Genomic DNA, 26,735 nt, shown 5'->3' with positions numbered 1-26,735 from the left:
ACGTGCTTTCTGCCTGTTGATTACATCGCTCAGTTGGCCTGAGGTGGAACATGCACCACTACCAAAATGATTGCTGAAATCTCCCATGGCAGGTAAAATGGCCAGTACTTAACTGTGAGGTATTCCAGATATGCATTAAAGAGCAGGTGTACCTAATAAAGTGGTCAGAGTGTATGTACATGCATGTTCTATTCCAACATTCACACCAAATTTATCCGTTGAAAAAAAACATGTAATTAAAAGAGTAAATACACTGTGGTTACAAAATGTATTAAACTCACTATGTATTCAGCTGGAAGTTAAATTCCAAAGAAAGGATAATCAAAAGTCAAAAATGTCATTATTCTGCAGCATTTCCCACTTACTTTACTTTAACTCCTACTCATCCTACACTATTTATGGAAAATTATATTTACATCATAGATTTTAAATACAAGTACAAAATGGATGGCAGAACCCTTTTTGCTACTTCTTGTTTCATCATGGGAAAGGCTGATCAAATTCAAGTAGCATTCTAAAATTTCACAATTGTCTTTCTAGTTTATTTTGGGTGATGTGGTGACTCAGACACAGAAAAGCAGAAATAGATATGCACAGTCAACTGATATTTAAAAAAAACATTGCACTTGGAATTTTACCAGACAATTCAGATTGGGTAATGGATGCCTTGGAAGAAATTACAATGCTAATTACGTACTTAATTGGGAAGGCCTGACATTCTGAAGCACAAACAAAACACAAAGCATTTACCAGTGTCAGCAGATACTGCAGAGCTAGCAGCTACTAAACCTGCTGCCTGCCAGCTCCAGCGACCTCAGTTCATTCTGTGCTGTTTGCGTGAAGTTTCAAGTTCTCCCTTTGAATGTATTAATTGCTCACTGTAAAAATTGCCTCTCATATGTGGGGGGGGGGGGGGGGGGGGGTGGCGAATATATATGCTCAGTTTGATGCAAGGAATGACGTGCTGGTAAGAAAGGCCCCCCTTTCCCCTCCGAAGAGCAGATTTTCTGTCTGGCTGCAGCTGATGTGAGAAAGACCTGATAACATATCTGTTCAAGTGCTAAGGAACTGTGCAGCACAATTGACAAAGGTTGTAACAGACATCTTCACTCCAAAACAGTCCACAGTCCCTACAAACTTCAAGATGGCCACCATCATCCCAACAGAACAGTAACCTGCCTCAACAACTACCATCTATGCCATTAACCTCAACAATAATGATGTGCTTTGAGCAGCTGGTTGTGGATCACATTAAATTCCATCTTCCTACTACGCTGGACCCTTTCCAGTTCACTTATCACTAAAATCAGTCGACTGATGATACCATAAGCTCTGTACTCCTCTCCATTTTGTCGCACCTGGAAAATGGTGCCTCATACACTAGGATGCTGTTTATCGACTTCAGCTCAGCATTTAGTAAGATCATCCCTCAAAATTCTGGTGTGTAAACTATCCTTGTCATATCTCCACACCTCTCTCTGTAACTGGATCTTGGACTTCGTGACAGAAACATCTCTAAGCTCTATGATGTTGAGCACTGGTGTCCCCTAGGACTGCAGGGTCAGCCTACTACTGACGCATGACTACACTACTAGATCTAGTTCAAAACTGCATCATCAGGTTCACCAACCAATGACACATCAGTGGTTGGACTCATCAATGACGACAACAAGACAGCATAGAACGGTACAAACACAACCACTTGAGTCTCAACATGGACAAGATTAGAGATGATTGTGGACTTTAGGAAAGTACAGTGAGGAATGGTCTGTATGCACATAAAGAGCTCTTAAGTAGCACCAAGCTTCAGGGCATGCAGATTACAGATGACCTCAGCTGGTCCATCAACACCACCTCTTTGGTCAAGAAAGCACAACAGTGTCTCTAAGTCCCCACAAACAATTGCAAGGACCGCTGAGAGGATCACTGGAGTCCTTCTTCCACCCATTAGAGGTATTTATCAGAAGCGCTATGTATCCAGAGCCCTTAGCCCTGTCAATTACCTCTCCCATCTGTTCAACAATCTCTCTGACTCCCTACCACCACGCAGGAGGTACCACACCATTGGAATGACTGTCAGATGCAGAAACGGCTTCTTCCTTGCATTTGTCCTGTGAGACAAATGAACTCCCTGCCATCAGGCAAAACAGTAGGACAGTAGGACAAGAAATGTTAGGATGGGAAACAGCTCAGAAGACTACTGAACTACCTCCCACCACTCAGTGCTCATCATGTATGAACTGCCAGCTATGTTATACTGTTTACTTTCTGATGTATGAGGTAAATGCACCTTATTATTGTTAATTTATTTGTGGTAATATTACTCCATGTGTTGTGACATGTTACATACTGTGTTGTGTATCTTGGTCTGGAGGAATTTTGTTTTGTTTAACAGTATACGTGTACAGTTGAATGACAATAAACTGAACTTGCATAGTGATTCAATTTCTAAGATATTTGTTTAAAAGTATATGCACTGTTAAATGTGCAACCCCCTCACTGGGTTCTTGTGGAAATTTGGCTTGTTGCCAGCCCCATTAACAGCTACAGGACTCGGCAGTGAGGCCACCTTTCTTAAACAATAGGCTTCTAGGGTCAGTATGATTTGAGGTTCAACCAAACTGGAACATTACAATGTTCCAAATAAAGAAATCTCGATTTAAATGAATGCTGCGCAAATATTGCCTCTACACAATTGTCAGTCAGCAAGAAATAACAAATTATATAGCACTTAAAATTATAAAGAAAGTATATTCACAAATTTCAGCTTTATTGAACAGTTAGTCAAGGGGGGGGGGGGGGAGAAACAAAAATGAAAGGACCCATTACAGTTAAACCAGTTCAAATGTGCACATAAAGTTAAGAGTTCATCTTGAAATTGTCTTTTTACTCTCACACTGGACCTATGGTTTGTGTGAATGCACACACCACATTCTGAACTTCACTCAAAATCCATCTTGAACAAATGGGCTCTTTCTTGGGAGTACTGGCCCATCTTCCTCAGAGCCGTTCATCTGCACAATGCACCTTATGCAACAGGGACACTCCTTTCCACAGCATCCTCAACCATCTTCCCTCCTGTCCTCTCTTGCAGGTCCAGCTAAAAAAAAATGAACAGCAAACTACACTGTCCATCACAAATCTCTTGCTGCCCCACTCTCCTGATTGGCTGAAACAACCTATGTTGAACATCATTGCTCCTTGTCTTTTAGCCGATACCCAGGCAGTCTAAAGGCAGATTACACTGTTTTTACAGAACTGCTGAAATGAAATACCTGCAGCATAACAGTAGAAAATTACACTCTCCCCACCAAAAATAGTCATGTCCACATGACTTTGGAACTTATTAAACGATTATAATAACACACTATTCAAATGAACTTCATGATTTCAGGATCTCTAATCCATTTGTAAATGGAAGTTGCATATCTCACATTGGAAATGGACTTAATATTCTGTTTCCCGGGCGCATCCTCTGCCAGCCTAGCTTGGAGCTTCCTGACTCTGAGATCTGCTTATCTTAACCTCAGCTTCTCCAGCTTCAACCACTCCTTGTGACCCTTCCTGTCTCCTAGAGGGTGCCTCCTCCTGTCTATCACTTGTATCTTCCGGTGGCTCAGGTCTCCTACTCCATGACTGAACTTAGCTTCCTTCAGTTTAAGCAGGTGCTGCAGATCATCTTCAACTTTCCCTGGTGCTAACCGGCGAGACCTCTCTTGAAAAGAGGTCCTCTGTTGCTCTAGTAGTGTTGCAAGTACTTTTGGAGCAACCAACTTGTCAGTTGAAAAGGCATCATCATGTTCCAACATCTTCTCAGTCAATCTCCTTTTCCTTTTCTCAGGCATTGGTGAGTCACTGAAGTTGCATGACTTCAATGTAGACTTCCTCGATTTAGAAGGCTGTTTCTCTTCTGTTTCCCCAAGAAAACCAGGCACCACCATCACAGGAAAAAGAGGGGCAGTCAGCATCCCATGTCGGAGGGCAACCTCTCTCCCTGAGGTGTTCCTGATAATCACCACTGGCCTGTTTGCACATACTGCTGAAGATTTCAGCAGTTCAGGTCTCACCAGCACCCTTGCAGGTAAGCGTGACTCTCCTTCCAGATTATCAAGAGTATCCACCTGGATTGCCAAGGTGTTGGGCATTCTGGAAAATTTGGGGGTTCCTGTCACTCTAGCTATTCCTACAGACGTTACATGACAAATTTAGATTGGGTGTACCACAGTTCCTTGTTTCTGCTCATCATCCTGCTTAGAAAGAACCTGCACCTTCTCAAAAGCAGCTCTGAACACAGGGTGAATGGACAAGGATTTCAAAAAGTACTCTCCATTTCCTTCCTTGCATTCTCCTACAAACCATCTCATAACAGAAGTATTTGTTCCCACAAGACTGGAAGCTCCACCCTTTACGACCAGATCCAACCAGACCAATATGGGTGCATCAATAGTCTCAGTTATTCCAACATCTGCTTCTGAAAACACCAGTTTCAACAAGTAACCACTGTATGGGTACTCATCAGAACCAAACACACAAATCTCAAGGGCACGGAGCATCAAATACCAGTTGTAAATGGATCTATAAAGCAAAGCAACTTGAGAACCTGTGTCAAGTATGGCTCCAGCAGAAACACCTTCAATCTGTATGGATACATCAGGGCTTGGTCCCACTAAACCTTCAGGAATAGTGTTTTGCACATTAGTATTTTCCTCGATTTGCTAATTGGAACATATCCTCTCTGAAACGCCAACCCATTCCTCTACTGGGTCCCTCTATAATTTTGCCTCTTTTCTTCTCTGTTTAATTAAACACTGACTTATGTTTTGGACATTTTCCTGTTCCTTACCATCTTGCTTGAAATGTCCATCTTCTCCACAGTTGTAACAGAGAATAGTTATCACCTCTCTAGTCAAGAGACCCTTTTCAGCAGCAGTTTGTTGCATTATAAGTTCTACAGATGAGTTGGATTTCCCAAAGGATGTATCACCTTTAGCTGAAACTTTACCAGACAACCATCAAATCAGCTCAGCTCAAAGGTTTTCCACATCATTCCTCAAAAGCTCTTCCTCTAACAATAGAGGCTGCCAATGAAGACACTACTCAGCTTTTGGAGATGTCCCACTTCTCAATTATATTTTCCTCCTCTCTAACTTCTCTGAGTAACTCGGTAAAAGATGGAGGAGGGCGCATCTTGCAAGTCATTCAAATATGTACAGCAATCACATCATGTGACAGCGCACCCTTCATAATTTGCTCCAACCTCAAGCAATTTCTCTCACAGTGGAAAGCCCCTTTTGCAGCACAAACAGTGCAGCAGTTTCTCCAACCTGAAAATGTAGGCAGATATCTTCTCTTCTTCCTCCTGGAATGTGTGCCTTCATCATTAGATTGGCTGCACTTTCAGCAGTGCTAAAAGCATCTTCCACAGCTTGCTGACATGGCTAATGGATTTTCTGCCTTTAGGAACCTCACTATCAGCTGCTGAACTGTTTAGGCTCTCTGTTTTTTTTTTCCACATTATCTCACCACTGCCAGTTATCCAGTAACTGAGATGTCTGCTCAGCCCAAGCCTCATAATATTCTTCCCCATTGGGGGGGGGGGGGGGGAGGGGGGCCTTCACCCCAGAGAACATTCCTAGCCTAGAATAACTTTGGCTCTCTGCAGATACACTTCTACATTTATCAATCCCTGTCATTGAGCACAATGGGTCTGTACATACGACAGCAAAGGATAAGGCCAATGTTTTCTGTCGAGCTTTTGCAGATAAATGTCAGCTCACAAATACTAATGACCAGCCACCAGATGTCAAGCAGCTTACTACCACCTCGCTGAACAAAATCATCTTCAAACCTAAAGACATCAGGAAAATTATGCAACAGCTTCCACCTGATGAAGCATCAGGCCTTGACCAGATTCCAACTAGGGTCTTAAAGGAATGCAATGCAGAACTTGCAAGTCCTCTATGCCACTTCTTCCAGCTATGCTTCTCGAGTGGTGTATTCCCAGAACAATGGGAAAAAGCATCAGTAACACCAGTACACAAGCGGGATTCCAGAGCAGATCCTACAAATTACCGCCCCATATCCTTACTCAGTGTCATCAGCGAGGTAATGGAAGCAGCAGTCCACAAACAAGTTCAGAACTACCTACTCCGTAATAACTTAATTTCAAGCAGGCAGTATGGATTTAGACCTGATCACAGCACACCCGATCTCCTCACCACCTTATCTCAAACACCTTATTAGACAAAGGTGGAGAAGGTGTCATAGCCTTGGATATCAAAGGAGCACTTGACAAGGTCTGGCATAAAAGGAATATTCCAAAAGGAATATCTGGAAAGCTGCTTAAATGGCTGCAGAGCTACCTTCATGGATGGACCATCAAAGTTGTTATCTCTGGTAGAGCTTCTGGTTCTTCAACCATCAATGCATCTGTACCACAGGGTTCAATACTTGGGCCACTTCGGTCTTCCATCTTTATTGATGACTTGATTGATGCATGCAGTAACGAGCTATACCTGTACACTGATGACTCCACACTATTTGCACCATTTAGAGCAGGAGACAGTAATACAGTGGCAGCAGGCCTGAATACGGATCTTGACAGGATGAAAGCCTGGGCAGACAACTGGAATATCACCTTTGTCTGTTTGTCTGTCTGAGCCTACTAAGTGTAACGTGATGTTGATGTCAAGGAAGAAGAAACTATCTACCCCCGACCTGTATTTTGAGAAAAGAAAGCTGGATTTAAAGAAGGAGCTAGTAATCCTTGGTATTAATACTGACAGCAGGTTGGTGTGGGATAAACACCTTTCCACTATTTCAAACAAGGCTGGGCAAAGGCTTGGAGCTCTGCGGAAAGTAGCATCCAAACTAGACAAAGAGGGCAGAGCCACAGTTTACAAAGCCCAGGTACAAAGTATCATGGAGTATGCCTGCTTATCATGGATGAATGCCTCACAGAGTGCCTCAGCCAGCTTGATTCCATTCTAAGAAAGGCTCTCAGGATTATAGGTGTAGATGAAGCCACAGCTCATGAGAAGTTAGCCATCGGCAGCTTACACCACAGATGACAGGTTGCTGCAGCTACTGTGCTATACAAAATGCAGACCTTCGCGCCGTGCTGCCTTCATCTTATGAGAGACAGCGCACCACTCAATCAAGTTTATCTATGCCTGATGTGAGAACCTACATGCTAGATAGAAGCTTCCTTCACTGTGCTATCAGAATTTGGAACAGCCTTCCAAATGCTGTGGTGGAAACATCTACAACGATGGGGGTTGAGTGCACAAACACTTATCATCTCTGGGAGGGAAGTCACATGCTTCTTCATAAGTTATCATGAAGGGGACCAAGGATGGCAACACTTGGTTGTTGGTAGGTAGAGTTCATACCTGACTTTCAAGAGCACTTGTGAGTTATGTTCCGGCTGGACTCAGTCCGTAAACTGCTGGAGAACAGTGCGGAAAGATCAGGTGCTGTTTTCTCCCGGTAGGGATGAGTTTTTAGTTTCAAGTGCTCCTGTCACGTTTTGTCACCCTGTAAACTTATCCTTCAATCCCTCTGAATTATGGAGGACAGCATGTGTATAAACGTCTCTCTCCAGCAGACTTCTTCATGATCATCATGACCCCAGTATTTCTACTATTTTTTAATGTTTCTTAATTGTACATAAGATTTTTTTATGTTCTACCGCTGAGTAGCAGTGAACCATCTGATTGACCTATCAGAGTTCTCTTTGGGAACTAATTGACTTGATCAGCATTTCTGATCTGGCTATTGTTCATGATTGCACTTAATTAAAAAAAAGAAACAAAATAAAACAAAACCAGTGATGTAATAGCCAAAACCAGCTCAGAATTGAAACTAACCACTGAAGGACCCAATCTTTGTCCTCAGCTACATGCCCCTTCTCTAAAATTATGAACTGCTCATGGCCCTGCTTCTCCAGGGTCTCCCAACCTATCAGGCAGCACAACTTCAGTTATGTCACTGCTAGTCTGGACTAACATGATATGCTTACCATCCAATTGGCCAAAATGCCTTTCAATAAGCGTTAAGTCCCCAAAACTTCTATAGAACTTAGCACTCTGCATAAAGGTTCATTGGAAGTTCGGACATCCACCCTGCTCAATCATTATTTATGGATAATCTCTTTGAATTGCACCAAACCTTAACCTCTGTGGTGTCCATAATACAGTACCTTAGTCACTTTCCCTGACACTAGTTTAAACACAGACTTAAACACACGAACTGCTTGATCAATCCTTAACAGCAATTATACAGCATTCAGCGAATTGCTGGATGATAGCCCCCACAAAGCAGACCCTCACCAGGCTAATATGGAAAATTGGCTCAGTCCCGGCCTCACTAACAGCCACGAGATTCAACGGTGAGAAGGCCACCTTTCAAAAAAAATAAGGGTCTGAGGTCAGTATGATTTGGGGTTCAATCAAACAGGAACATCGCGATGTTCCAATTAAAGAAACTTCAATTTCAGCGAATGCTGTGTAAATACTGCCTTTACATAATTGGTCAGCAAAAAAATAACAAATCGTACACCACATAAAATTATAAAGAAAGTATATTTACAAATTTCAGCTTTATCAAAGTTAGTGGGGGGGGGGGGGTGGGGAAGGATAAAAATAAGTGGGTCCATTACAATTGAACCAGTTCAAATGTGCACATAAAGATGGAGTTCATTTGAAGTTGTCTTTTTACTCATGCGCTGCATCTGTGGTCTGCATGAAAGCACACACCACATTCAGAACTTCACACAAAATCGATTTTGAACCAATGGACTCTCTCTCATGACTACTGGCCCTTCCTCCTTGCAGCTATTCATCTGCACAAAGCACCTTGTGCAACAGGGACGTTCCTTCCCATAGCATCCTCAGCCATCTTCCCTCCTGTTCTCTCTGCAGCTCCCACCAAAAAAATAACCAGGAACCACACTGTTTGTCACAAACCTCTCCGCTCCGCTCTCTCAAACTTTCTCCCGATTTCACCACTTGGATTGGCTAACACAACATTCCTAAGTTGACCATCATACCCCCTCATCTCTTAGCTGAAGCCCAAACAGTCTGAAAGCAGAGCACACTGCTCTTACAGAACTGCTAAAATAGAATACCTACAACATAGCAGTAAAAATCTTAACCTGAGCATTACAAATGCTGTACTTAACTACATATCGTTTGATGCACAACATCAGAATGATCTCAAGAATAATGGAGTCTATGTGCAATTGATGACTACATCTCCAGATTTACAACTCTACATCCCTCTCTAATCATAGACTGTGTTGACTGATTCGTGTAATAACATCAACACTCAAATTTTACCAGCAAGATAGAGCCATTTTCATCGTACACAGCACTTTGCAGACTATGAAGGACACTATTTGAGATACAAGACAACTAATGAAATCAGTGTAAAAGGGGTCGCTACTGTATTGCGAACAGAGGTGTGAAACTGACAGTGCCTCTATGCCAGGAACCTGGTACGATTTAATTCCCTCTGATCTGCTGAGTACTTGTTGTGGCTAGAACCTGTTTGCTGGGAAACCTGGTCCAAATTCAACAATGAATTATTACATGGTCGTGTGGAGAAGCTTCCAATGGGGGGTAGTGCCGGGCGAGCCAAGGCAAAAAGTTGAAGCAACGCACAATATTCTGGAAGAATTCAGTGAGTCAAGCAACATTGGTGATAAGAAATAAATTTCTCATACTTCCAGCCAAAATCTGCATCAGGACTGAGTAGAGAGGTGCGATGGCCAATACAGAGAGAAGGAAAGCGGTACAAAAGCCTGCAAGGTGATTGGTAAACTGAAAAAGGGGTGTAAAATTACAGGCTGTAGTGCCAGATATAGGAAATGGTGAGGGTGGAGTTGGAAAACTGGCAGGTGGCAGAGAAATGGAGGCAGACAAAGAAAGAGGAGAAACAAAAAACAGCAAATAGAGATACAGAAGATTCTGCAGATGCTGGAAATGTTGAGCAATACAGACAAAGTGCTGGGAAATTCAGTAGGCAGATTCCATGGAAGGAAATAAACAGTTGATGTCTCTGGCCAAGATCCTTCATCAGGATTTGGCAAGAGGATCTCAGCCAAAAATGTTGACTGCTTATTCCCTCCATAGATAGTGCCTGAACAAGTTTCTCCGGTGTTTTGTCTACATTGAACAACAGATGGAACAAAGTGGGGAGAGGGGACCATGAAAACAGGAGAGAGCTGCTAAAGGGAGATGAACAAAAAACGAGAACCATTAGGGAAGAGAGAGGTAAATGACAGTTGGAACTAGATGAGAAGTTGGGAGATAGGCAACCCAGTGTGTGGTTGGTGGAGGGAAGAAATGGAAGGGGACAAGGATGGGTCAAGAGAGCACCATGAGAGGGTGGCAAAGGGGTGAAAATGGGAACATCAATGAAAATGGGGGGGGGGGGGGAGAGAAGAGGGAAAATAAAATAACAGGGGATACCTAAAATTGGAAAACACAATATTTATGCTGTTGGGTTGTAGATTACCAAGGCAGAATAAGAAGTGCTGCTCCTCCAGTTTGTGTTGAGCTTCATCCTAGCAGTAAAAATGGACACAGATGGACAGCTCAATGTGGGAAGGGAAGGAGAATGGGGTTGAAATGGTTGGCAAGAGCATCCTTGAGACTGTCATTGTGAACTGAGTGTAGGTGTTGTATGAAGCGGTTGCCAAATCTGTGCTTGATCTCCCTAATGTAGAGGAGGCCACAATGCATGCGTCAAAATGTAGAAGACAATATTAGAGGAGATGCACATGAACCTTTGCCTAACTAAAAGGACCATTTAGATCCTGGGATGGTGATGAGGGAGGAGGTGTAAGAGCAGGTGTTCCATTTACTCTGGGGGCAGGGAAAGGTCTCGGGGTAACTGAAGTTATTTAGTATCATGAAAGACCTAAACTGCATCTGGGTCTGAGACTAGTAGCAACTGTGTTTATGTGTTGATAGATTAATCCATACCATTTCTCTTATCACCACTTACTGCATGACAGAAGCTGCAGTTTCTCTCTTTGCACACCTCCTTCCTATCCAGATGACGTTACTAATATTGAACTGTACCATTTTAAACCATTCCATTTAGAAGAAAATGCTGTTCTTCAAGTTAAAACAACTTAGGAATAACACAATGAGGGACACAAAGAAGCCTACACATATAATTTGTTCTGAAGATAAAAGATATGCAGGTACCGGAATCCGGAACAACAACCAGCTGCATCAAAAAAAGTCTGTTTTTTTTTCAAAACCTTGAAGTATTATAATGGACACACATTAATTACAAAGTTTGTGAAAGTTTACTTACTCATCTGACATTGTCCTTTATGCTTACAGTTTCCTTGAACAGTTACTTGATTTGGGGCTTGATTAGGGCAAATAGTTCTGTTTATTCTCCTTTGTGACAGCCACTTGCTCAACTGCCTGAAATAAAGGGAAATATGGAAATATTAGAAGCAGCACCAGCAAACTTGCATTCCAACTATAGCAAATTTAAAGATAAACTAAGCAAGAGATTACAGTGATTTGGCTTTGGGACAAAGTCATAGAACATGAACTTTGCTAAAACTTAATAGCTTTAGGTCCAAGAAGACCTGTCTGTGATGCCACAATAAAAGGTAACTGGTCAATTTTGCATACACAACATACATCAAAATTCACAAGTCAAGCTCTAAAGTTAGATGATTTAAATAACCGGAAAACATTATTAATATTGCTAGCAAGACAGGACTAATGCTCAATTTAGCCCTCTCTCCTGTTCCCATCAACAACACTCCAATCTAACTGAAATCTTTTCCAAACATTGATAGAAGAGTTCAATTCCAGAGCTGAACAGAATACACAACACAGACTTGAAATCAAGATAGTACCAAGTCCTGATGAAGGGTCTTGGCTCGAAATGTCGATTATTTACTCCTTTCCATAGATGCTTCCTGGCCTAATGAGTTCCTCCAGCATTGTGTGTGTGTGCTGTTTTGGATTTCCAGCATCTTCAGATTTTCTTGTGTTTGTCAAGACAATATTAAAGAGTCTTTCTAAAACTTAAACAAGGGGTAGGCAATCAATGGCAGCCACATCTCAAGAATGGATTGAAAAACACTAGGATAATGACTATCCAGTTTAATTCTTGAAAGGGTCAATATGTTAAAATTCAAGCCTAATTTACATGGAAGTTGACAGCTGAACCTCTGTCGGATCAAGATGCATGAATATTACAAAAAGATATAAATAAGGACTAGCAGAGTTTTAAAAATAATGCAAAGTGTGGTGGATAGTATATTGACATCACAGCCTGGTACGGAAACACCAATGCCCATGTTACGGCCCAGTCCATCATGGGTAAAGCCTTCTCTACCATTGTGAATATATACACAAAGTGCTGTTGCAGGAAAGCTGCATTCATCGTCAGACCCTCACCATCCAGGTCATGCTCTCTTCTCACTGTTGTCATCAGGAAGCTAAATACAGGAGCCTCAGGACTCACATCACCAGGTTCAGAAACAGTTATTATCCCTCAACCATCAGGCTCTTCAACCAAAAGGATAACTTCACTCAATTTCACTTTGATGTTCATTGTTTATATCTTGGCAATTTACTTGCAAATATTTCATCACCTTATGAGGAGACATCATTTGCAAGCCAATTGCCAGGACTGGAGAACTACTCAACCCAACCATCAACCAGCAGAGCTGCACATTCCCCAAATTACTTCCAACAATTTGTTATCATTTGTTCACTGGTTCATTGCTCAAGTTGGTAAGGTATTTTATTGATTGTATTATTATTATTATTATTATTATTCTGTTATGGATTTATTGAGAATTATTCTGGGAATGAAAGGGTTAATGTATGAGGAGTGTTTGAAGGCTCTGAGACTGTACTTGCTGACATTTAGAAGAATGGGTGGGGGAGAATCTCTTTGAAACCTATCAAATATTGAAAGGCCTAGATAGAGTAGATGTGAAGAGAATGTTTCTTAGTCTAGGGCCAGAGAGCACGGTCTAAAAAAAAGAGGGGCATCCATTTAGAACAAAGATGAATAAGAATTTCATTGGCCAGATAGTAGTGAGTATGTGAAATTTATTGCCACAGATGGCTTTGAAGGCTATGTCATTTGAAATACAATATTGAGCACATCTCAGCCTTTAACATTCCAGTGCATGATAGATAGAGATATATATTCATGCCTCAGACTCTTGCACAGAGCTGTATTTAAGGTAGAGGTTGACAGGTTCTTGATTACAGAGGGCATCAAAGGTTACGGAGAGAATGCAGGAGAATGGCTTTGAGCGGAATAATAAACCAGTCGTGTTGAAATGGCGGAGCAGAGTTGATGCACTCAATGGCCTAATATTGTTCCTATATCTAATGCCTCATCAGGATAGATGAGGAAATGATACACCTGCAGGTTCTGGTATTGTGAATCAGGTCCACAGTTACAAGTAGGGTGAACTAATTTAGGACTTAGATACGCAGAAATCACTTCATCCAGCAGGTAGGGAAACTTCAGAAATTTCTACAAATCAGTTGTGAAGCATAAGGCACTAAGTATATTCAAGACACAGGTTTATAGACAGAAGGGAAAACATCAAAGATTGACTACAAGCGGAAGTTCAGTTTTGACATTAGAGTAAATAGGATGGGTGGGAAGGAGTAAACACTAAAACAGGGAACAAGGAGCTATCCACCCAGCAGACGGAAATCAGATAAAGCTGGTCCCTTTTATCTCAAAAGAAAGCATGCCTTAAACCTTTAGATAACATCTGCTTTAATACAAATGGTCTATATTGTTTAAGGGCCTTAGCTGAACAATTGAGCAGTATTGAAGCCACATTATATCTTGCATTCTACACCACTGCTCATAGCTGATAGCCTCACTTGTCATTTGACACGTGACAAATCGTCAAAAGTGCACAACCTGCACATAATAAAAAATGGCATCGAGATTCATTACGAAATTCCTTTGACAGCAATAAAAACAAGTGTCATACAAGGGAAGTTCTGGCCTAAAAAAATGTATACCAAGTTTTTTTTCTTTTTTAAGCAGAGAAATACTTCCTATTTGTACTAAATACGACCTCCAGTTTAATTGAATTCTTTAGATTGTTCAGGGGAACATTAAGTGAACATTTAAAACAACCAGCTAGATTTGTGGAATTTAAAAAAAATGGTGAAACAGGAGTTAATGTCGGCCCAGAATTGCTGACAGGCAAGCCCTGATTCACATCAAGGAAATGACTATCACGCCACTGAACTGAAAAATGTTTAGGATTTGTCTCTAACACAACTTACTGATTCTGAATGTCAGCACCCAAGCACGACTTAACATTTGTATCTCATTAAACCTATTAAGAAAAGCTCATGAACTTCAAAAAGCTTAAATTCAATAACTGCTGGAGTACATCAACAATTACTCAAAGTCTGCAAATTTTAAACCATTAAAAATAAAAATGGCTAGAAATGAAGAGCAAAAAATCAACAAATACTGAAAATCTGAAAAATGCTAGAGAGACGAGGGAGAGAGGGTTAATGTTTCTCATCAAATAAAAAATAGGCTTCATGTTGCAGAGAAGAAGAAAGAGAAAATATCTTCATTTCAGGTTTATTGTCACTGACATATGTAACTAAATGCACTGCTTTGTGGAAGCAATGCAATACAATACACTAACAATTACTATGTTACAATAAATATGCAGTATTCCAAAAGAGGAATAATGAGATATTCGATGGTGGGGTGGCTTGTTCCTGTGATGGAGATGGCTAAGTCTACCACCCTCTAGCCTCTTTTGATCCTGTGAATTGGGCCCTCCATACCAGTGATGCAACCAGACAGAATGCTCTCCATGGGACATCTGTAGGAACTTAAGTGACATTTCTCAGGAGGCTAAGGAAACTTGGCATGTCCTCTTTGACCCTCAGCAATTTTTAATCACTGCACCATAAAAAAAACATCCTATCCAGATGCATTACAGCTTAATATGACAGCTGTTCTGCCCATGACTGCAGGAACTGAAGCAAAACAGCTGTTTTGAGTCTAATATCTAAGAAAGGACGTGCTGGCAATGGAGAAATCTGGAAGGCTTTTACAAGAATGAAAAGGTTAACACATGAGAAGAGTTTGATGGTTCTCTGGAGTTTTGAGTGAGGCCAAGTCATTGGGTACAATTAAAGCAGAGGTTAATAATCTCGATAGGTAAGGACATCAAAAGTTACAGGAAGAAGGCAGGATAATAGGATTGAAAGGGAAAATAAATCAACCGTGATCAATGTTGGGACAGACTTGATCGGTCAAATGGCTTCATTCTGCTATGTCTTATAGTGAAAATGCAGAGAGTGGTGGACTAAGTTCAGTGGAAACTGGCCTCCCCTCCACAGACTGTGCATACTTGTCACTGCCTCATTAAAACAACCAGCATAATCAAAGAACCCACCCAACCCTACCCATTCTCCTTCTGTACCATTGCAAGAAAACGTTTGTGAACCATTTGAAATTACCTGGTTTTCTGCATTACTAATAAAATGTGGTCTGACTGACCTTCATCTAAGTCACAATAATAGAGAAACACAATCTGCCTAAACTAATAACGCAATCAATTGTACTTTTCATGTCTTTATTGAACACGTTTTAACATTCACAGTCCAAGCTAGAAAAAAATATGAACCCTTGTATTTAATAACGAGTAGAACCTTCTTTAGCAGCAGCAACCTCCACCAAACATATCCTGTAGCTGCTGATCAGACTTGCACAATGATGAATTTTAAACTATTTCTCCATACAAAACTTTTTCAGTTCATCAATATTTCAAGTCATGTCACAGCATCTCAGTTGAGTTAAGCTCAGGACTCTGACTTGGCCATTCAAAACTCAAATTTTCTACTTTTTGAACCATTTTGTTGATTTACTTTTGTGTTTCAGATCACTGTCTTGTTACAACATTCAACTTTATTCAACTTCAGGTGACAGACCACTACCCTGACATTCTCCTATATAGTGCTTTGATACAATTTTGAATTCCTTGATGATTACAAACTGTCCAGGCCCTGAGGCAGCAAAGCAGCCCCAAACCATGATGCTTCTTCCACCATGCTTCATAGTTGGAATGAGGTTTTGGTGTGCAGTGCCCTTCTTCCTCCAAATATAGCAGTGTGCATTTCTGCAGAAAAGTTCAACTTCTGTCTCATCTGTCCACAGAACATAGTTCCAGAAGTGTTGGGAAACATCCAGGTGGTCTTTTTGCAATCTTGAGACATGCAGCAATTTTTTTTTGGAGAGCAGTGGTTTCCTCCATGAACACCACTCTTGTTTAGTGTTTTTCTTTTAGTAGACACGTGAACAGAGAGACTTCAGCAAGTTCTAGAGATTTCTGCAGGTTTTTTGTTGTTACCCTTGGATTCCTTTTCACCTCTATCTGCATTGCATGTTTTGCTCTTGATGTGATCTTTGCAGGATGCCCACTCCTAGGGACAGTAGCAACAGTACTGAATGTCCTCAATTTGGAGACAATTTCTCTTACTGTGGACTGATGAACACTCAAGTCTGTAGAAATGCTTCTGTAGCCTTTTCCAGATTCACGCATCTCTGCAATTCTTCTAAGGTCCCCTGAAAGTTGTTTTGATTGAGGCATGGTGCACATAAAAAGATCTTTCTTGAGAAGTCAGTAAACTGACTGTGTGTCTTTTTATAGGGCAGGGCACCTCTACTATCCATACCTCTAATCTCATTTACTGGAACACCCGACTCCAAATTGCTTTTGTAGAAGGCATTATCCCAGAAGTTCACACATATTTTTGAAACTATGCTGTGATTGTTTAAATGGTGTATAGTATTGATGAAAAGTACAATTGTTGTGTGTTATGAGCTTAGACAGATCTTGTTCGTCTATTATTGTGATTTCAATAAAGATCAGACTAGATTTTATGAGTAATTAATGAAGAAAGCCAGGTAATTACAAAGTGTTCATAAACTTTCTTGCAACTGTACATGCAAAAATGTGATCTTTCGTTTGTGGTACCTGGTAGCAAATTGCCGAGAACCGACAAATGAATTTCAACTTATCCAACAACATGAAGGTGATGAGCAGCACAATGGTAATAAATAAACAAAATGGAGCATTTTTAATTGTCTCAACACAAAGTTTCTAAAACTCATTGGGTCAAGCAGCATCAGTGAAGGGTAATGGACAGTTAACGTTTCAGCTAACCTGAGACCGACATACCAGATGCATTGATAACTCACACAAAATCAAGTCTCAAATTTTCATGCTGCAGTTACAAAGAAAACATAGTGCACGTAGGCAATAAGGTATAGTCATTACATGGTAGATGAGGAAGTCAAAGGCCAAACTTGTCATATGAGGAAAGCATTCAATAATAGTGGGACCGAAGCTGTCCTTGAACCTGGTAGCATGTGCCTTTAGGCTTTGTAACCTTGCCCCACTGGGGGGAAGAAGAGAAGGAAAAATGCCACAATGTGTGGGGTTTTTGGTTATGCTAGCTGCTTTCCAGCTTACATTGTAGGCAACATTTTAATTGACTTGAATTATGAATTGAAATAATAAACATGTTTATTTAAAAAGTGGTGCGTGATAGGGAAGTTTCATGGTGATTTTCATGATCAGTAGCCCAAAATTCATAAGATACAACTAAAGGTATGCAGGAAGCAAAATCTTTGTTGTCCAGTGCAATTTCTATCTATCCACAGATGCTGCTTGACCTGCGGAGTTCCTCCAGGAGAGTGTTTGTTGCTTTGTTGTTATAATACTTTCATTCACATCTTTTACTTTCCCACTTTTGTTTTGTCTGCTTCATCTCAGTGCAGTCTAGTACTCTAGTGAATGCACTGACAACTTGGAGTTTGGATATTCAAAGAGGACTTTGATGTTTGATGCTCTAAATTGTAACGTTACACTTGACAATGTTTGACAGTGCGATTTTAGCGGGCTGAAGGGCCACTAAGATCATGCTCTCTCTGTGACTCAATAAGCAGAAATATATTGCATCAAGAGCAGTACTGGTTAGACCCCAGTGGTGGCAGTACACTCAATTCCAGGTAATCCTCATTACTTAAAGGATTTACTGGTCCTGCAGGAAGCACACAACACATTCATTAGAATGACACAGAGGTGAAAATGGTCATGTTTTGTTACAGAGACAAATCTTTAAACTCCCTTCAATAAAGATGTGTAAGAGGTTTTTGTGCTCAAGTATTCAAAGTGCTTAGAAAATGTGTTAGAATCAGATAATCCATGCTGTCCAGGAATTAGGTCACGAAGCAATTCCTCACATAAAAGTAAAAACGCAGTTCACACATCTTCCCATTCACACAACAGCAAAAACATACTCAAGATGCTAAGTAAAAATGTTAACCAAAGTTGATAAATACCATTAGGCAAGAGACAGCCGTGATTGAAAGTGAGCTGAAAGACCAAGAGGTGTGTGTGGACAGAGCAATGAAAATCAAAAACAAGATATTTCTCTTTTGCTCCCACAAGTAAAATGCAATGCCAGGACATCCAATAAGCTACATTACTCTATGTGTATTTTCATGACTTCTTGCTCAGCAGTAAGAAAACTTTACTCTTATGAACACACACCAAAAATATAGTCTGTCCAGTTTATCATGAAAGCAAGGCTTTGCATTTCAGTATTACTTGCAATATCTAGGGACCAGCATATTTCTCCTTTTCTAATAACTACAAGCAAATTTGAAAACATTTTGCAGATACAGACTTCCCTTATCTGACATCAGTTAGTTAAAATGACTTCCAGGATTGTATCCTGTTTATAATGTTTTTGCTGAGATGGTCACTGTGACTAACTGGAAGGACACTGTGTAAAAGCATAAACAGAGGCTCTAGAAATATGAATTGAAAGCAATTCTGAAAATATACATTAGCTTACAAAATAGAAAGTTATACCAACAAATCTGTGCATTTCATTCACCTGTGTGATAATAGTTCCTGCAATGAAATTCCCACTATTCACGCAAGTCTGTGCTTGGGAAAGTGCAAGTTCTCCTTTTATTCAAATTTAATTTTACAAGTAACAGCAAACAATTTTTCCCTCAGAGCATTTTAGCAATGTTTAGACCAGCAACAAATTAACTAGACATAAAAGACTACGAGTGAAGTGCTGGAAGATGGAATCAATACAGATGGATGTAAACTGATTGGCATAGACGTGGTAAGCCTGATATCCTGTTTCAGCGCTGCATGACTCACTGCCATATGCAATCAATTGAAGACTAACGTAGTCCTGCTATACCAATATAACTGCAGTAATTACGGATTTGATTTAATATCCAAAGGCAGCAATCTAGCTCGGGACTAATTAATTGTCCTAGAGTCATCTCTTGATTCAATGGACTAGGGCAGGGGTCAGCAACCTTTACCACTGAAAGAGCCACTTGGACCCGTTTCCCACAGAAAAGAAAACACTGGGAGCTGCAAAACCCGTTTGACATTTAAAATGAAATAACACTGCATACAACGTTTTGTTTTGCCTTTATGCTATGTATAAACAAACTATAATGCGTTGCATTTATGAAATTGATGAACTCCTGTAGAGAAAACGAAATTACATTTCTGCATGCAACAAAAACATTTTGAACTCCAAAAAAAAGATGTTGGGTTGAAGGTTACTTTGAAGTAAAATACTCAACGTCTATTTGAGTCCTTCTTGTATTTATGAAAAACGCCAAACTTAAATTTGCCGCCAGCAGCAAACCAAAAATAACGTCAGCCAGCTGTCAACCTGAAAAATAAAAGGACTATTTCACTGAACAATGAAAACATATGAATATACGTAAAATAATAGGCAATTAAAATATTTATCATACTTGGTCATGTTGATTCACACCTGACAATGCAGTCATATTCAGTAGGGATGGATCGATGCTTAGGGGAGTGACCGGGAAGGATAATGTGTTTTTTCCCTCTCTGAACTCACAGAAGCGTTTCCCAAACGATGTTTGCATTGCGATGATTGCAGAATGTAAATACTCCAAATTTATCATGTCGTGACCTTGTTTGAACTCTCTCAAATTGGGGAAGTGAGACAATGTGCCTTTCTGTAAATCTCTGGCAAGCACTGTCAACTTGCGCTCGAATGCCAAAACATCCTCCAACATGTGCGTCCTTACCCCTGAAGAGCTGTGTTCAGCGTGTTCAGGTGCGCTGTCATGTCTACCATGAAGTGTAGCTTTTCCAGCCACTCTGGCTGTTCCAGCTCAGGAAAGGTGAGCCCTTTGCTGCCCAGGAAAGTTTTAACTTCTTCCAGACACACGACAAAGCGTTTCAGCACCTCCCCTCTGGACAGCCAGCGATAAAAACACGTTGTAGCGGTGTGTTACACGCAGTCAGTAAACTGCAGTCAAAGATAGCTTTATTCGAACTAAACAGCCTTGCTTTTAAGCCTCCCTCAACCCGCCCCCCCATGGGCGCGGATGCTGCAAAAGACACGTACTCACAAACCCCCGTAGGCTATCTCCCTTAGCCTGAACGCTGGCTAATTGTGAGCCGGTTCGGATGTGTCAGGAAATGGGTCGCCACAACGTCTAATTTAGATTGTACAAGATCACCATAATCTTCAAATTTAGAATTACATTTCAAAAACTAACAAACTAACATAAAATACATTTTAATTAAATACTGACCAATTATTTCCCAAAGCAACAGGGAGCCGCAGCACAGACGTAAAAGAGCCACATGTGGCTCCGGAGCCGCGGGTTGCCGACCCCCGGACTAGGGAAACATAAAGCAACTTTGAACCACGCCTTGCAATTCTCCAGATAAAATAGCAACAAATATTACTGATGCAACAACATTCAGAGTACAAGTCAAGGAAGAATTAGTGGATTCCAATTAAATGGTCCATCGGTTAAACGGAACAGCCACTTATTTGGGACAACTCAAAGAACAAAAACTAATTAAGAAAATAGCCAGAATTCCTTTCATTTATTTGGGACACTCTGCTGCTTAATTGAGACAAGAGAGTGTTGCTGAATTGTTTCTAACTAGTATCAGTCACTTGTATGGCTGTTAGACCGTGACTCTGCTCTCACTACACTGTGCTGAGCGCAAACAATTTTTAATTAGCATCATTTGCATGTTTGTGTCCAAAAAGCACCAATTTTTGTCACCGATGGTGAGAAATAAGTAGCAAGTTAATTCAAAACTGTTCTGCTTCTTGCAGTTTCAAGCATTCAAGCTTGGAGATGCCAGAAAAGTAAAAATAAAACCATTTCCTAATTCAACAAGTTAGGAATGATGAAGGATTTGAAATCAAATGTTACAATGAAAATGAAGATTTGGAGGATCATCAAAAGCATAGTATGAAGGCAGTCCATTACCTGCACTAGGTGTCTGTGCTGTTTTTATTCATTTATAGTCAATCAAAACAACAGGTCAGCATACACTGAATGAATTCCTCCATCGATAACTATTAGCAATATACAGCTTTATAGTACTGTTGTAGTATTGATAGTGCTTTAATTTGTTTTGTACTTCATTTAAATACATAGTTTGTTACCCAGTTAATCAGTAGTTTGCCTTTTTTATACCTTTTAAACTACTTCCATAAAAATTCAGCTAATTGGGATGATCACATACTTCAGCCAAAATATACTGGTCCCAATTAACCAGAATCCACTGTATTTAGAAAAATACAATTTCTCTGAGTGCAATTAACTACAAGTGATTTAAGAGGCTGAGCATTTATTCTGCAACAAAAATAACTGGATATTTATTTTATTACCAATGGAAAATGTTATTATCATACTCACTTCTTAAATGATATTTATGATTTTTTCAACAAAAACATTTTGTTATGATCCCAGCCCCCTCCTTTGTGAGAATTGCAAGAGCACCCGTCAGGGGGGAGGGGGGGGGGTCAGTAGACCCAGTAGGAGAGAGAGAGAGAGAAATGTGCCAAATTGCACGTCCCACCCGGGATGCAGAATAAGACTACAGCGACTATTGTCTCATGGAGACCACGTGAAAAGCCCTCGGGCAAGGTGGGCTGGTTGAGAGAGAGAGTGCATCATCCCAACCTGATTGACACCTGCAACCCCGTGAGGAAGTATAAAGGAGAGTCTCGGGGGACAGCCCCCTCAGACGCACCAAGAAGACGCGAGAGAGTGTTCCCGCAGCAGCGGGAAGCCATTCTGAAGGAAGCCACGTGCGTTAGATTCCAGGATTGGAATTTGTGGCTGGAATCACAGAAAACCGCTTTTAACTAACATCGGGGAGAGGAAACCAACGCTCCCCCCCCACCCCGATTTCACGGAAGCCTCATCAAGACTCAGGTTTTTTTCTCTTCTCCCCAATCTCTCTCTCTCTCGGTCGCCCCGAAACCCAGCGATTTTCAAAGGGCTGAGGCCTGCAGACTTCTGAGTAACTTTTATATTTCCAACGGACAATCTATTAACCCCTAGACAACCATAGAGCTCACTTCTTAATGATGAGTATTACTATACCCGCGCTTTAGATTGAGTGTTGACGATGTACACTATCTGAATGTATGTATTAACCTTACTTTTGTGTCCCTTTATAAATAAAAACGTTTGAAAATAGTGACATCAGACTTCAACGGACCTCTCTGTCTTTGCTGGTAAGTTATCCAGTTACGGGATACGGAACAATCTAAAGATTTAAAAATTAAGCATCCTTTTCAGACAGTGTTGAGAAATGATACACATTAAATTCAAAATATAAACAATGAAAAGAACTCTTATACATTGTCCTTTGGTATTAATTCAAACAATACCAGTGGTTAAGTTTGGATGCCATAACTATTACAGATTCCACATCTAATGTATAGTCTGAGTTCTGATACTAGTAGTAGGTCAATAACATTTTCATGAGCAGGCATTGATTTTAAATTCATAGTGAAGCTGAAAATGCAGAATCTGTATACTTAAATTGCTAGTTTCCATTTTATATTCCTTTCAAAGATAACAGAGGTTTCTATACTCATTACATTTGTGCAATACAATAGGAAAGAATGATAAATGAACATTCATAATATGCAGATTTAGAAATACAGAATTAAAATAAAATACTTATTACATGCTTACTCAGCAAACAGTGACAGTTGCGAGACACTTTGAAGTAATGTAGCTTAAGGAACAGCCTCTTCCCCCTTGCTATCAGATTTCTGAACAGTCCATGGATTCACGAACATAACGCATTTTGCTCTCTTTTTGCATACCTTATTTTTATTTTTGTAGCTTGTAGTTTTTATGGATTGCAATACTGGCACAAAACAAATTTCATGACAGATGTCAGAGATAATAAACCTGATTCTGATCTATCATCTAATTAGGTTCACCATTATAGTAGCTAATATATTTTAATTAGCTGTATTTGCTGTAAAACTCTTTGGTGCACCCTGTAAATGAACATTTCAATCTGATTTGCAAGTAATTTCAAATCATAGCTCCATAAGACAAAGTTTTTAAAGAAACACCGATGTTCATTTTGAAAAATGAACTAAGCCAGCTTGGAAAATCTTAACTTGCATTTTGGTAGAAAATAGACACTCAATTTACTATTGTTAAACTAAAGAAATCAGTTTCCTATTTGAAATATTTACAAACCTGGTACAAAAGATAACATTTTAAAATATCCAGTGGGAAATGTATGACAATACATTTTGGTAAAAGGAACAACATTGTGGACTATTATCTAAAGGGGGAGAAGGCTTAAACATCAGAGGTGCAAAGAAACTTGGGAGTCCTCATGCAAGACTCCAACAAGGTTAATTTACAGGTTGAGTCTGTGGTAACGAAGGCAAATGCAATGTTGCCATTTACTTCAAGGGGAATAGAATATTAAAAAAAGGAGATAATGCCGAGCCTTTATAAGACACTAGTCAGGCCGCACTTGGGAGTATTGTCAACCGTTTCGGGCCCCATACCTCAGAAGGGATGTGCTGTCATTGGAGAGAATCCAGAGCAGGTTCATGTGGATGATTCCAGGAATGAATGGGGTTAACATATGAGGAGCAGCTTTGGCCCTGTGCTCACTAGAATTTAGAAGAATGCCTGGGATGCTCATTGAAACCTACCGAATGTTGAAAGGACTATACAGGGTGGATATGGAGAGGATGCTTCTTATGAAGGGGGTATCCAGAACTAGAGGGCACAGCCTCAAAAATCAACAGGCAACCTTTTAGAACAGAAGCAAGGAGGATTTTTTTTTAAGCCAGAGAGGAGTTAATCTTTGGAATGCTCTGCCACAGACCGCAGTGCAGGTTAAGTCACTGGGTATACTTAAGGCAGAAGTTGATCGTTTCCTGATCAGTCAGGGCATCAAAGGGTAAGGCAGGAAGGCAGGTGTATGGGGTTAAGTAGGATCTGGGATCAACCATGATGAAATGGCGGAGTATACTCAAAGGGTTGAATGACCCAATTCTGCTCCTACGACTTACGGTCTTAAGGCTTTACCCTTACTGTACATTATTTCCATAGTCATCCAGATTTTACAGGAGTAATAACAAATTTATAAACACCATCAATATATTGTTAAAAGGCTAGCAATGTTACAATCTCTATACAGTACCAACTTAGTTTCATGACGAAACTACCAAATTGTAGTCTATAATTCTAACTACTTTTCCCACAAACTACACTGTTTGTAGCTTTTAAGAACATATAATTTTGAGATTTTAAAGTGCTTTCATTGAAAAATGAGCTATTATTACTGCTTAGCAAATTTTGGAACACAACTAGAAATTACATGAATGAAAAAGCATATAACATAATTGCATCCATGTATTTCAAAATATAATGGATTTTCATTTCACTTTGAAAATTGATAGTTCAGTTTCTATCTTAATCATACTTCTTTTTTAAAGTTTGCTTAGAGCTATGAAGTATTTACAATGTTTCATTAAAAACTGGGCTTTCCCCTTCCTGATTTATGATCGGCTGCTTTAGCCAATCTGATGCCAACATAACCCTCAGGGATGATGGTAACTCCACTGAACAGATGGCTGTTATGAATAGTAGGAAATGGCCTTAGATATCAGCCACAGATCTTTCGTCACAGTTGTTGCTTCATGGCTGACTGCAAATTCTGGACAAGTGATTTCTTTCCGCAAATACTGCAGCCAGATTCTACAGCAGTGATAATTTTTTTTAATACTTCATTAGTGCTAGCTAGAAGAGAAACAATGGCAATTTTTAGGAACAAGTGTCTACCCAGCACATCTAAAAAGTTAATCCATGGATTAACTTTTCATAACAAGACTGCATTTTTAACACATTAAAAGGCCATCCACATTCTGGTGAATTATCCCAATTCCTCTTTCACAAGTCCTGCATGGATGCAGATGATTAAAAAAATATACTTTGTGCAATTCCAACATGGAATGAAGCACTACTTAAGACAATATTCCAACAAAGGGTATCTATTTGGAAAATAAGAGAGGAATAATTTTCAAAGTGGACCGGTAGAAGTAAACCCTTCAGCACAACTCACCCATACAAGCCAAGATGTCCACCTGAGCTAGTCCCACTTGCCTACGTTTTGAGGGATACAGGCCAAACCACAGGTTCCCAACCTTTTCTATGCCATGAACCATTAACTGAGGGGTCTGTGGAACTCAGGTTAGGAACCTCTGCTCTAAACCTTTCCCATCAATGTTGCTCAAGTTTGTCATCATCTGACTATGCACAACAAGAAACAAAAACAATGTTCATCAGGACCACGGTGCACACACAAAATATATATAACACATAGAGGGAGGGGGGGAGGTAGGCAGATAGATAAATAAGAAATATCAAGAACGTGAGATGGAGAGTCCTTGAAAATAAATCCATATGTTGTGGGAACATTTCAGTGATGAGGCAAGTGAGGTTATCCCCATTTGGTTCAGAAGCTTGATGGTTGAGGGGTAATAATTGTTCCTGAACCTGGTGGTGAGAGCCTAGAAACTCCTGTACCTTCTTTCTGATGGCAACAGTGAGAAGAGAACATGGCCTGGGTGGTGGGGGTCTTGGATGATGGATTCTGCTTTCCTGCAACAACGCTCTATGAATATGTGCTCAATGATGGGGAGGGGTTTACCCGTGTGAAACTGGGCAGTGTCCACTACCTAATGGAGGATTTCCATTCAAGGGTATTGTGCTTCCTTTCTTTTTTCAATCTTTTTATTGATTTTAAAGAGTGTATACAAACAGGAGGACAATATCTCTGGTATATATGCCAATAGCAGTACATACAGAAGGTAAAATAAACAGTATCAGAATCACATAGTGTTGATCTACAAAGTATAAATTTGATTTAGAATGTATAATTCTCCTCATCAATTTATGAAGAAAGGAAGGACTAGTAGAAATTTTTATATAAAAGAGAAAAACAACCCACTATTCTAAACAGAAAAAAAAAGGACTGTCCATCCTGGGCAGTCCATCCTGATAGAAAAACCAAGAGAAGAGAGAATCTCTGATCGAATCCAAGGTTCTGACAAAACAGCTGGAAGAGAATCAGTACAAAAATCAGATCATATGAAAATACTGAATAAAAGGTCACCAGATTTCTTCAAATTTAAAAGGATGTATCCAATGTCAGACTTCTTATTTTCTCTAGACTTAAACAGGACATGATAGAGGAAAGCCAATAAAAGGCAGTAGGAGGGTTAGGGTTCTTCCATTTAAGTAAAATGGCTTTCCTAGCCAGTAAGGTTGAAAAGGCCATCATCCGCTGAGCAGAG

General features: G+C 40.2%; 1 protein-coding gene across 4 annotated transcripts in view; it reads right to left on the bottom strand.

Annotated features, from left to right (window-relative positions):
• cyfip1 (cytoplasmic FMR1 interacting protein 1) overlaps positions 1 to 26,735 on the bottom strand; it is a 174,740-nt gene that overhangs the window by 134,717 nt on the left and 13,288 nt on the right. For 3 of the 4 annotated variants that reach the window (XM_059963835.1, XM_059963832.1, XM_059963834.1), the window contains exon 2: positions 11,329 to 11,444. In XM_059963835.1, the coding sequence (XP_059819818.1) occupies positions 11,329 to 11,339 (11 nt within the window). In that variant the 5' untranslated portion in view covers positions 11,340 to 11,444. Of the gene's footprint in view, positions 1 to 11,328; positions 11,445 to 19,680; positions 19,773 to 26,735 lie in introns of all 4 variants that reach the window. The other variant, XM_059963833.1, reaches the window with a different exon arrangement.

The sequence above is a fragment of the Hypanus sabinus genome, chromosome 3, assembly GCF_030144855.1.
Source record: "Hypanus sabinus isolate sHypSab1 chromosome 3, sHypSab1.hap1, whole genome shotgun sequence".
NCBI lineage: Eukaryota > Metazoa > Chordata > Chondrichthyes > Myliobatiformes > Dasyatidae > Hypanus > Hypanus sabinus.
The sequence above is the reverse complement of the archived record's forward strand: the minus strand, read 5'-3'. Positions and strand labels throughout refer to the sequence as shown.